General features: G+C 43.9%; 1 protein-coding gene across 1 annotated transcript in view; it reads right to left on the bottom strand.

The window, feature by feature from the left end:
* The window catches only part of xpo6 (exportin 6), a 21,902-nt gene extending 9,125 nt beyond the window's left edge, over positions 1–12,777 (bottom strand). Inside the window, exons 1-11 of the mRNA XM_084488696.1 lie at positions 12,084–12,777; positions 11,131–11,221; positions 10,356–10,468; positions 9,468–9,665; positions 8,373–8,532; positions 4,027–4,104; positions 3,224–3,752; positions 2,787–2,913; positions 1,811–1,920; positions 581–689; positions 163–255 (exon numbers count right to left, since the gene is read on the bottom strand). Coding sequence (XP_084344822.1) covers positions 163–255; positions 581–689; positions 1,811–1,920; positions 2,787–2,913; positions 3,224–3,752; positions 4,027–4,104; positions 8,373–8,532; positions 9,468–9,665; positions 10,356–10,468; positions 11,131–11,221; positions 12,084–12,086 — 1,611 coding nt within the window. The 5' untranslated portion in view covers positions 12,087–12,777. The remainder of the gene's footprint in view (positions 1–162; positions 256–580; positions 690–1,810; positions 1,921–2,786; positions 2,914–3,223; positions 3,753–4,026; positions 4,105–8,372; positions 8,533–9,467; positions 9,666–10,355; positions 10,469–11,130; positions 11,222–12,083) is intronic.
* Positions 12,778–12,823: the final 46 nt, after the last annotated feature.

The following is a 12,823-nucleotide window of genomic DNA, read 5'->3' as shown; positions in this document are numbered from 1 at the left end:
GAATAAAATAAACCTGCAGGATATCACAGTAATCAAATTTCAGGTTTGATTACCAACAAGTGAAACCAAAAAGATAGAAAAAATAAGATGCAAATATTCTTGGAATGACTCATCCCCCACAACCCTCCATGTGCTTCCCATTCATGGTTGGTTATTTCTTACCAAAGTAGTAAATGCATGGGATGGAAGCAGCTCCATCACCTTGGCAACCACTTCCAGACTCTGACGTAGGTACCGCTGCCACTCTGTCTGTTGCTACGGTTTCCAAACCAGAGACAAGAAATACAGGGTAGGATATGAGGTAAATACAATTTTAATATGAGCAAGCCTTTGAAAATACTCCACATTTACAGAAGGTGAGGAGAAAGAAAGAAATATTTCACAAAATAAAGACATAGCAACGCTTCAAGTTTAAAGACGGGACAATGGCACGTCATCACTTGAGACAACAAGATTGCTGAGAGTACAAGAAATAGAAGAGGTTTTTTAAGGCCGTCATGATTTGATGACATTCTTTCTACATGCATCTATGTGGAATGTATTAACCAACAGCAACAGGTGTGCCAGAAGGGAGTCTTACGTCATCATCAAGAGTCTCATCATCCAGCTCCTCCAGCTGGGCCTGGTTGTATCTGAACTGGATTCTGTTCAGAACCTCTCTTAGCAGGAGACCCAGGGCGTCTTTGTACCTGTAACCAGGGCCCGGTGACACATAAACACAACGTCTTACCATTCACAAGGGTCGTGGAGAACGCCACAGTAGAAGCTGTTTTGTGTAAATGTAACAATTCAAAAAAAAAATGGCAAAGTAAAGTAAAAAGTAAAGTAAATTGCTTTACTTCAAATAAAACTCTTCAGTCTTTCGAAGGCCAGACACTAAACTGTTCTCATGCAAGTCCCCTCTCATGCAAGGCCTCATAAGGCTTCTACCATCTCGAGTGGTTTGTGTGAGATCCAAACAGTACGGTGCAAGTTGCGAAAATAAAGTTGTGAAGCAGGCATTCTCCTCAATGAGGCGATACCTGCTTCAGTTCCTCTCTTCCCTTAACACTTCCCCATTAAAATAAAGAACAGAGGAAAAAAAAAATGCAAATTACAAAGGAGTACGTCTGGCAGATATTTAATATAGATTCTGCATCAAGAACAATCTTAATCTTCCCTATGTTTTCGGTCAGATGTAGGACATGCAGCCCACTACCCCACTGCCCTCAAACTCACAACTTCTGAGTTGAGGAGGGGGCTTGGGACAGCATACCCCCCCCCCCCCCCCCCAAAAAAAAAGGAAGTGGACGATTACGGGCTGGCGGAGTTGTTGACGGGGGGGGGTCTCTGATCATGGGATATGATCGATAATAGAAAACCGCTTCGCGGCAGGGATGATTTTTTTTCTTGTGTGCTCGTGCCGCCCCCCATGTAATGCCGCCCCGGGCGACTGCCCGCTTTGCCCGTGCCTAAAACCGCCACTGACCGTGGTCTACGAAACAGGCTGATATTGAAACAAAAATATTACAGGAAAGGCTAAACTTATTCTAAACCCCATTTTCATGATCTCATGGTTAATGTATTTCCATTCGTATTAGTATTTTGATATTATATATATTTCATTTCATAAAAACATTAATGAAAAAAAACTTTCATTCATTTTTGGAAATTCCGCTGTGTAGCACTAAATAGCGCATCACGTAACCCCAGTGGTACGCTTACCACAGTTTGAGAAACACTGCTCGAAATGATGTGGACAGCACACTATCAGATTTAATGCATCTCAACACCATAACGTCAAAATCAATCCCTACCAAGCAGAACTCACCGGTTTAAAACACTCTCTCTGTCAGCCAGTCTGCTTTTGATCTTCGTCGTTAGGAAATCCAAGAAGACAGTCCATATTTCCAAACAGGCAAAGTAGCCTTCATGATTCGGCTGGGAAGGAAGGTTGTTTTTAGCAAAAACGTTAAACAAGTAGAAGCGATAATCTGCAGCAGCGAATACACTTACCCAAGGTCCTGTCTAGAAGTGGTAACCTTGTGTCTAGATAAAGTACCGTATATGTTGTGCCTATATACGGTACATTGTAACTGGTATGGTATGTTAAGATATAGTACCTCGTAACTCGTGTCTAGATAGTGTACCTTGTGTCTAGATATAGTATCTTGCACCTTGTGCGCCTGTGTTGGATAAGTGAATCACACCTGGCATTGAATTAGATTTCCAGCCCACTGTACAAATAACCACCATGAATAGAATAACTTCCATTCTTGCATTCTAGAATCCATTTTTGCTTGGTCAAATAAATCTAACATTTATAATGTCTATAACGTAGCCTCAAATATTGCATTCAAACTACAATGTAGACAACCTGACAATTTGAACACAACATTTGACACACACACACACAACGATGAAAGTAGTTCATCGTTTTACTACTAGTGGATTAATATGTGCCGTCAATAGGTTTTAAGAGCTTTACTTTTAGTTTAATTTGTTAGAAAAGCCATCCGTCCGCTATTGGTGAGTGAAATGCACTGTTAGAATCTGCTTGGAGTTGATGGGACGACTGCCCTGTACGATATAATTTATATTTTTAGACAAATACTGTCTAATTTCTGACCAGTCAGGGTGTCCGTTCCCTGGTTGGAACCCATCTTGCCTGTCAATCACAGATGCATGTACACAGGTACACTTCTCAATCAATGGCTCTTTTTTGGGTTCATTTTCAAAATCATGTGCTCTTCCGGTCTCACTCTTTACAACTCTGAGTTTAACAATGCTTGTAACAAAACTCTTACCTGGTTAAAGGTGTACTTGAACAGCAATGCTAGGAACTCTACAATTGGGAACTGAGGACTCGACTCTATCCTCCTCAGGTGAACACTGACAAACAGCCGCAGGAAATCAGTGAACTTTTCCAAATAACTGCAAATTGACACACACACACACACACACACACACACACACACACACACACACACACACACACACACACACACACACACACACACACACACACACACACACACACACACACACACACACACACACACAATTAGCCTGGTCCGATGAACAGCCAACTAAAAAGCAAACCGTTATTCACATTTCAGAGGGGATAGTCAACTCACAAATGATAAAATACTAAAAAAGACAAATTGATTATAAATAGCTTTCAGGGGGATCAACCTAACCACCAGCCCACCAGGGAGGGGGGCGATCCCGGCCGACCACGTACCACTCGTCCAGCTCCTGCAGCCGGCCCTTCACCGTGTGGGAGTTGTTCTCCCGCGTCAGCCTCTGCAGCAGGAAGAAGGTCTGCTGGAACATGCGCAGCAGGTACTCCTCAAAGTCCAGCGGCACGCAGTTCTTGGAGACCAGCTCGTTGACGCAGGTCATGGCCAGCACCCCCAGGCGGGCGCGGTCCTGCTTGCTGTCCGCACTCTGGGGGGGGCCCCCCCGCCCGTCGCCGTTGGACGGCGGCGGGCCGTTGGAGGAGGAGGACGAGGAGGAGGAGGTGGTGGTGATGAAAGGGTCGGGATGCTTGGCCTTCGTCCTGAGGTCGCAGCCGAAGCGGGCGAAGTGGAAGATGGAGGCCAGCAGGGTGGGGGTGATGCTGGTGGAGAGCGGGATCCAGCTGAACAGGTGGGCCAGGCACTCCAGGACCAGGCAGCACAGCTGGTGGCTGTCCTGGTCCAACTCCGCCATGGGCTGGCAGAGCAGCTTGGAATACTGGCTCCCCTGGAAGAGGCTGCCCAGCAACTCCACTGGTGAGAGGGAGCGGAGAACAACACGAGATCAATGACGCCCACCGTGACGTAGCATGAACACGCTTATTACCAAAACGACAATGCTGTTACCATTGGGTTATTTAACTGCTTTCATCCAAACCGTCTCACAGTGGACTCAGATGTGTGTCGTTATACTCAAGGATGCGTACATGTCAATTGCAGAAATTCAGGGAACGAACACAATGTCTTTCGGCAGGGCGCCACTACAGGACCCTGCTCATTAGCTGGATTGTATCTCATCACTACTGACCATCTTCTCCTGAGGTGGGGGAGGGTGGGGGCGTGGTTCCCATGACGTTATGCTTGTTCCAGTAGGACTCCAGGATGCCTGCAGTTCAAAAAAAACAACAGATCAGTTATTTGTTGTTGTTTGAGAACTATAACGCTTGCCATCATTGATTTATTCACAGCCGTAGGTGATTTCCACTCTAGGAAGGACGATTCAGGCCACCCTGAACTGTAGCTATATATATTTAATGGTGCTTGTGAGCTACTGCAGTGGCCTCTGTGGGCTACGCCGGGTGCCGTAGAGACCAGAATTACTCTGCGTTATCATGCAGAATTATACTTATTTAATGCCAAAGTATAATCAAATCTTTACAATGACATGATCTGAACAGTCTCTTCACCAGAATGATCTGAGCAGTCGTTAAAGGACAATTCCGGTATTTTGAACAGTGCGTCCCCTTTCTGGTTTGTCTAGGATGAAATATAGTGGTTGACACCGACATGTTGACTATTGGTCCTGTCTCGGGTATTTGGCTCATTTCAAATCGCCCCTGCCTGCTTCAGAATGGCTGTCTATGGGCATTCACAAACCTGTCCTTAAAACAACCGGGCAATAGCATGTTGGCTGAAGCAAAACGGTTGATATGCCTCTGTGGTGGCATAACGAGAGCACAACGAGCGAGCAGAGCCGACAGTACTGCGCACTGAGTGGCATCATACAGATAAGAAGATGATATGAGAATTAAAATCAGGTTGCTGTCGCCCGCTTCTTCCCGAGGCACGCCGTGCTCCCACTAGGACTACAGGCTGCTGCCGCTTCAGTGGACACTCAGTGCGCAATACTGTGGGCTCTGCGCTCTGTGCCACAGCGGGCAGCGGGCTTCAGATCGCCCCCAGACTCACACCAGACGTAGGCAAAGGGACCTCGGATCGCCCCAAATTGGTGCCCTAATAAATTGGGCTCTTAACCCACTACAATCACCGTTACGCTGCATGCAAATCCAGCCAAGTCACTGCAATAACACACACACACACACACACACACACACAATGTGCATTATAACAAAAACATAAATACTCCACCCCCCCTCACCTACTCGTGCTTAATAAATACACTTGATTTGATTTGATTAACATTTTACAATCCCATTCAATGGATAGGGCGATATGATCCACCATCATTTCTTCTTTCCCCGTAAAAACAGTCAAGTTGATTTACCTTTGAGCATTTCCTATTATAGGCTACTGTGTAAAATGCTGTTTAGAATCAATGTTTGTATCAAGAAAGAAAGAGCCATCATCACAGCCGTTTTCGTTGACATGGCTAAAACCTGCTCTGCACATGCCTTCCCGCGTCAGGTATCCAACGAGTGACGCTCTTATTATTCCCGCTAGCTCTCCTTGCTTGATCGCGATCTAGCATCTGGGATCTAGCATCTGAATTTCGTACCTTGAATTTTGCAGCTGAATTTGGCATGTTGAATTTGGGGACGTTGAAAATATTTAAGTTGAAATTAATACATAGCATTATGAATCTGAATTTAGACTATTGCATTTTTAACTTTTAATATTTAGTTAAATTCAGAAGAAAAAAAATCTGATACGTTATCTCAATGCATAAATATTCAGAGCAAAAAATTCAATGGCTTTAATTCAGTGACAAAAAATCCAGATACGTTATTTCACTGCATAAATATTCAGTGCTTAAAATTCAATGGCTTTTTATTTTCAAAATCCGATGAGACAGATTTACTTCCATAAAATATACAATACTTGCTGTCTTTACAGTAAGGTTATCATAGAACCAAGTGCCAAGCACTAACACTTATTCGGTTAACCCCTTCCCTCAGGGCTTAAATTAAATTTTTCAAAATGAAAGAGCTCCACGTAGGGGGGATTTTTAAAGTTTGGGGGGGATACTACTTGCAAGCTTAATTACATTTGGCCCCCAACACAAATTTAAGGGATTCTCTTCATTAAATTCCTTATACAAATGTCCTCATGTGCTATTATTTTAACTGTCGTGTACTGTACTCGGTCTTCTGCTTTGTCTTTGCTCGGTTGAAAAATGAAGAAATCAAACAAACACTTTGTTTTCAATGAATTCATTAACTTTTAATCCTTTTGCATGTACTATGGAAACAGTAGTTGCTGACGTATTTTATTAACTTTATACAGTCCTTTAGTTTCTCCCTCTCCTCTCTTAGTCACATCTTCATGGTACATCAGTATCCTGGTGTACCATGAATGTGTACCGATTGCGCAATACCCACAAACCCACGCTGAAATTGTAGAGGTACGTTTAAGCCAGCGGTCCATTTTTGCATTAGCCTACTGAAAGCTCATAGCGATGGAAATAATTGGCAAGAACAGCACATGGGCCGTGTACAACATTTGAGAGGGAGAGAGCGAGCAGGAGCAAGCGCGAATGGGCTCTGTGTGCCTGCGCACTTGCGTTTGTCGCCAGATCAAAGATTGTACAAAGGACATGCACCACCGAAATCAGAAGATTGTTCGTCAAGTGAAGTCAATAGACCCGAATTCACACCGTCGGTTCTTATAAATTTATCAGACAACGAAGTGAAATTTGTGCGGGATTGTCCCGCATTATGCTGGCCTGAGTTGCGGGATTTAAAAAAAAATATGCCCAATATATATGCCCTGCCTTCCCCGTATACAACAAAGTTAGCTAGGATAAGATACTACACAATGCTAAGTACCAAGTGCAAGGACATACAACATCCAATAAGTTCATAAAATTAGTGCCAGGACGTACAACATAGAATAAGGGCGTAAGAGGGGAATGGGGGAGGGGGGGTAAGAATAGAATAGAATAGAATAGAATAGAATACTTTAATTGTCATTAGGGTTAGACACATTGAATGAAATTTTGTTGCATTGACTCTTCAAGCAGCAGCAAGAATATCAAAATAATGATCAGGCAATCAGTAAAAGTGCTTAGTGTATATAAAGTGCTTCATGTGCAGATAGTTAAATAAATATATATATAAGGGGGAGGCTATGCAGAGTCTAGGTGAACTCTGAACAAATCAGTCTTGAGTCTTTTGGAGAAGCTTGTGAGCGACTGAATAGTCTTCACACAGGAATGATCTTAGCTGCCTTAACGATATTAGCTTATTATCTCCGCGATCTGCCTTTACAGAGAGATCGTTAGTATCGTGCTACAGTGCACATTAGGGCTGTCACTTTTTATTCGATATTCGAACATGCATTCAAATATGACGTGACATATCCGTATTAGAATATATATAATCGATATATAAAGTGCCATGTTGTGTGTTTTTTTACAGTCTATGATTAGACAGTTTGGTTTTTACTTTTTATTTTATTGTTTGCCATCTCATCCATTTGTGGGCGCGCTAATCAAGCGAATAATATATCCTGATTTGAAAATGAATAACACACAGAGCAGCCAGCCTGAGCGGTAAATTGCGACCCCAAGTCATCCCCGCTGACAGCAACACGCTGTACTGGTGGAGAGACACGGGCTGCAACAAATACCCGCTTCTCTCAACATAGACGCGCAAATCCCTGTGTGTGCCAGGCACATCTGTGCGCTCCGAACGTGTGTTCTCCGCCGCAGGTAACATCGTGAATAAAAAGAGAGCCAGACTTGATCCAGATCAAGTTGATAGATTGGTGTTTCTAGCAAACAATATTAAGAAATTATTATTTCTTGCAGTAGTGGCACTTGATATTGATTAAGTTGTTTCAAACAGAGGATATGGCGTAAGGCCTGTGTATGTCTCCTCTTGTCACGTAATACATTTGTGATTGAATCTCCGTTATGGTGTTAACTACTTTTCATCTGCAGTCCCTAGTCCGTTACCAACCTTCTCTATAGAGACACACCAATAAACCAATAATAGCAAACAGTAGGTAGTGCCTTGGATTTAATCCCCTCCCCCTTTTTATTTGGCAACGTAGCGGCATGGATGACAACACTTAGGAGTTGGTCCCTAAAAATAATTTGACGTCTGTAAAATGGAACTGGTTTGGATTTTCCAAAACCGACGCGGCGCAAACAACAGTTATTTGCAAAGATTTCAAAGATAAGGTTCGCATGTCGGATGGCAACACGACAAACCTTTTTAACCACCTCAAAAGAAAGCACTCGAAAAAGTATGCTGACAGTCAAACAGTAACTTGTACTGTTCAGTAACTTGCAAAATAGTCTTAAAAAACAACATGAAAAAGAATCGTGACAAGATCATGGATCGTGATCCTGCCTGAAAAAAATCCTGACATGATATTTTTGCCATATTGCCCACCCCTAGATGATCTGAACAGTCTTTACATGGTGCTCTCCTGAAAAGTCAACATTGGGAAGACCGGAACAGTCCTCACCTGTCAGCAGCCCCAGCACCGAGGGCACCTGCTCCAGCAACAGTTTGCGGAGCTCGTCTCTCCGGGCAACACTCAGGTCCTCCCGGGGGCAGGCCAGCTCCTCCGACGTGGTCTTCAGCAACACCAAGCCCAGGGAGGCCAGGCCAGGAGACTGGATCAACTGGAGAGAAAAATGAAAAGATTTCGTACATAGTTCATACCTATATGTGTCTAGCCACCACAACACTTACTAACATTTGGATATTGAGCAGACCTTTTCACCCAAGCGACTTCAGGTACAAGTCATCAGGGATCAGGCTGTAGAACCCAGTTTCTTTCAATTGGGAGTTAAACACTTTTGCTACTACATGATCCGTCCCCCCCGCGCAATACAGAGAGAAGCAAAAGACCATGGGTCTTTGCTTTGAGCCCTTGCACACTACACAACTTTCAAAGTCATCAGATGGCTGAACTTCACACATTAAACAACTCTCAGTCTTTCCTGTAATCGGTTATCTTCAGGCCGTCGTGGGTTTCACACGTTACAGGACTGATCGGTGACAGGTGCTCACGAGTGGGGGAGGGGGGGGAGGGAGACGTACCTTTAGGCACGACAAAATACACAAGGAGTCACAGTGACAAAAATGAAAGACCACCAGAAGCTAGCGATCCAGGTGGTTTGTGTGATAATTTGCAAGAGTTCAAACATTCACTAAAAGTTCTTCTATTTCCTGGCTTCAAGCAAACCACAGAGCCTTTCTCATAGCCATGTTGTAATGCTCTGTTGTAGTTGTTACCATTCCTCCCCCCCATGAGTTCCTCTCAGCCATGTCTTGCAATCTTGGCTGTCGTCACTACTGTCATTGCTTGTCGCAAAATTCTGGACACTAAGGGGTGTGGACTCCTGGAAAGGTCCAGATTTTTAACATTCTATCTTAGGCCTCTGCAACGTAGCCGTGAGCCTCTCTGATCACTTCTTTCAGCAGTGCACACTCCATGATCATCCGCCACGGGAGCAAGCTATAATAATGGCTTCAAGCAAGGGCCTTTTACTATGATTTCAACAATATGTCAGCGAGTGGAGGCTAGAATCTTGCCGTGTGAACTCAGCTTTACCTGCAGGGTGTTTGTGAAGAAGTCATGGTAAAACATTGGCCAGTCTTGGCGACCGATGTCCACGATGACTTTGCAGAGCTTGTTGCGGATGAAGTACGGCATGACTTTGTGCTGGGCCAGCAGCAACTTTGGCAAACAGTTGCGGATCTCCATCTTGTCCTGGGAAGCCACGCCTAGCCACTGCTTATTCACCAGGTTCTGAAGGGTAAAACGTATGTCAGGAATATCATCTGCAAGATGGTATCACAGGGCTCCAGACTGCGACCGAAATGGTCCCCACACACACACACACACACACACACACACACACACACACACACACACACACACACACACACACACACACACACACACACACACACACACACACACACACACACACACACACACACACAAAATTCCGAAATGCTTTAAATTGTTAGAACACATGTTTATCGGAATAACGCTTCAAAAAGCAAAACTACAATATCATAAGTGCTGTGTGGAGGAAGTTAATAGTTTTCGGATCCACTTTTGGGCCGAGTCTAACTCTGTAACAACAGAGCTCCGATTTAGTGAGGCGCAGAGTCGAAAGGTCAACACACGTTGAAAGATGATCTATTTTCTTGTTCCATGTTTAATATGAGTGGTTTGAGCAGTGCTGGAAGTTAAAGAGTGGCACACACACACACACACACACACACACACACACACACACACACACACACACACACACACACACACACACACACACACACACACACACACACACACACACACACACACACACACACACACACACACACACACCTTTCTGCTCTATAATTCACATTTAAATAAACCCAATATATGATGCCAATTATAAAACACAGCCAAAAAAATACATGAAACACAATAATTATTACTTACCTCGAATACTGTAAGGCTGTACATCATAACATACTCATTCCGAGTATTGGACAGGAAGAACAAGCAGTGACGCCATGCTCCCGTCTGCTGCGCAAAGTTATTCAGCAGCTCTTCTGTAAGGAACAGGAAGTAGACACCGCAACAACATTGAAACGACACCAAGGTGCCAACTACGATACGCTCACACTCAGAGCCTATCCATCAAACACTACATTTAGCGGAGCATCACAGACAACATACAAATAATATATTCCTACCTAGTTTTAAGAATGCCCACACACTTTTTAACCAAATGCTGCCACACCAACGACTTATTTGACATTGTCTCCATTTATTTGTCATGCTTCAGTTGGGCAAGTTCAAAGTTGTGAAAAACAGGGTGTTTTGACCTTCTGACTAATGAGTCTTATAGTCTATTAATCCATACCAATATTATAACTGAAACTACGGAGCCTTAAATATTATTTGTATTCATAATTAAAGTTATTTCTAACACACTATGGCCTATCAGTCAAAACTAAATACATCGGTCTGCGTTTATCTCTCCCCCCCCCCCTGAAAATAATGGATCAAGAAGCGTTTTTCCCCCCTACTAAAGTAACAACAGAATGTCCAACCAATGAGAACTTTGTCAAACAGCGCATAACCCCAAACCAATCAACCAAAACTTACAGGCCTAGTTCCAACTAGGGCTTGGAGTCAAACACAATATCCCCATCCAGTCTGTCCTGCCCCTAACAAACAGATGATGCCTGTATCGAGAGATGGCGCTTACCTATCTCTCTCTTCCGCTCATTGGTCGTGCAGCTGTGAAAGAACTCTGTCATGAGGCTCTCCAGCGCACGCAGAGAGGCCTCTTCTGACGCCTGGAGACATCGGGAGAAAACAAGCGAGAGAGTCTGCTGTCTACCATTTCAAGACGTTTCACATGCATGCGCCACCTTAGATCTAAACCATGTCACCTTCTCACTGCAGGCATCACCTTTATGAATGGTAATCATCCCACCCGTGACTCACCCAGAGAGGTTTTCATTGTGAATTTACTTTAGCCAGGGGCGAACAACCACGGTGGGAAGATTCAAACATTACACATAATTGAATATACTTTTGAGGGAACATGTCTTGCCAAGTTATTGAACAAGTTTTACTGTAACAAAACAAAGAAGAAATGCCTCTATGTATGCTTGTGTTACCAACGTGACGCACAATTTAATGTATTAAGACAACGCTTGTCATTGTTCAAATAAACTGGATTTATTTATTTGATTTAGTGTATCAAGTCATCCGTCCACTGTTCTAACCCCAATGCACACAATTGAAAATGCTGTTTAAAAAGGGGAAAAACCACAGATACCCGATATCACATACTGGAAATGTCTAAATTGAGAAAGTCCTGCATATCAGGTAGAACAGTGCCATTTGCGGACGGCTCTAAATTCCTCAAATAAGCCACAACTTGCAGCATGTTAGCATTACTCAACACAAATATTCGGCGTTGTTAAATGGGCGTCTACAATAAAGAAATATGCAAAAAAAAACATTCAATATCTCGGGAAAGAACGCCTGACACCACAGACCGTTAGTCGCATCACTAAACGAAAGTAATTGAGTGAATTTGAATGAGAGTACACCAATGGCTTAGTCTACAACAACAAGGGACACAGACTTCGCCACAGCTACTTTTTTCGGCTAAACAACAATACACAAACGGTGATTTAATGAACTCACCATTTCAGCACGTACTCCTCCGACGTTGTACCTCCAACTTTGTGTGCAATGTCAAAGTAGCAGATGTGTGCTACTTACTCGGCTACTTAATTAGCCAGTTAAGGTGTTGGCCAACTGGGGTTCATGGTCGGCTCGCCTGCACGCAGTCAACGTTAGCCTGTGGTACTATCGGCGTTCCCTTCGGCCACAACTACAATACGACATAACATGACATTACATTACATCTACTCACGCGTGCCAATGATTAAAAATAACCCCGCAGTTTGTCACGGATCGAAGGCACGTCGGTCATATCGACATGCTAACTAAAATGCTCTGCGTCAGCATTGCCGGCGTAACGTTAATAGTTACTCGAAATAGATGGGCGATAAGGTGACCGACCGCATTGGCGAGGTCCCAGTGCCGCTCGGGTGCAATATTGATCTAGTCTGCACGTTCAGATCGGCTGGTTCGGGTTGCGGAGGGGGCGCTAGCCGAGGTTAGCACGCCGCGCTAGCTCGTCCAGAGCGACGGACGCCGCTGTCAGACAACGCTTCACAAAACGTGCGTCTGGCGACTCTCTGCTCACGCAAACCACGTCTTCGTGTTGAACCTGGAAAATACGCCGAGGTTAACAATTAAAAAAAAAAAAACAACAGACGCAGCGATGACAGTACATAAACGATGTAATAATCACTTGTTCCTGTTTTCGCTTTTTTTTTTTTTTTTTTTGCTCGTCGGGGCGGCTCTGTTTCTGTGGA

Source organism: Micromesistius poutassou (genome assembly GCF_964030765.1).
Source record: "Micromesistius poutassou genome assembly, chromosome: 1".
NCBI lineage: Eukaryota > Metazoa > Chordata > Actinopteri > Gadiformes > Gadidae > Micromesistius > Micromesistius poutassou.
Note: the sequence above shows the minus strand (reverse complement) of the source record. Positions and strands in the feature narration are given on the sequence as shown.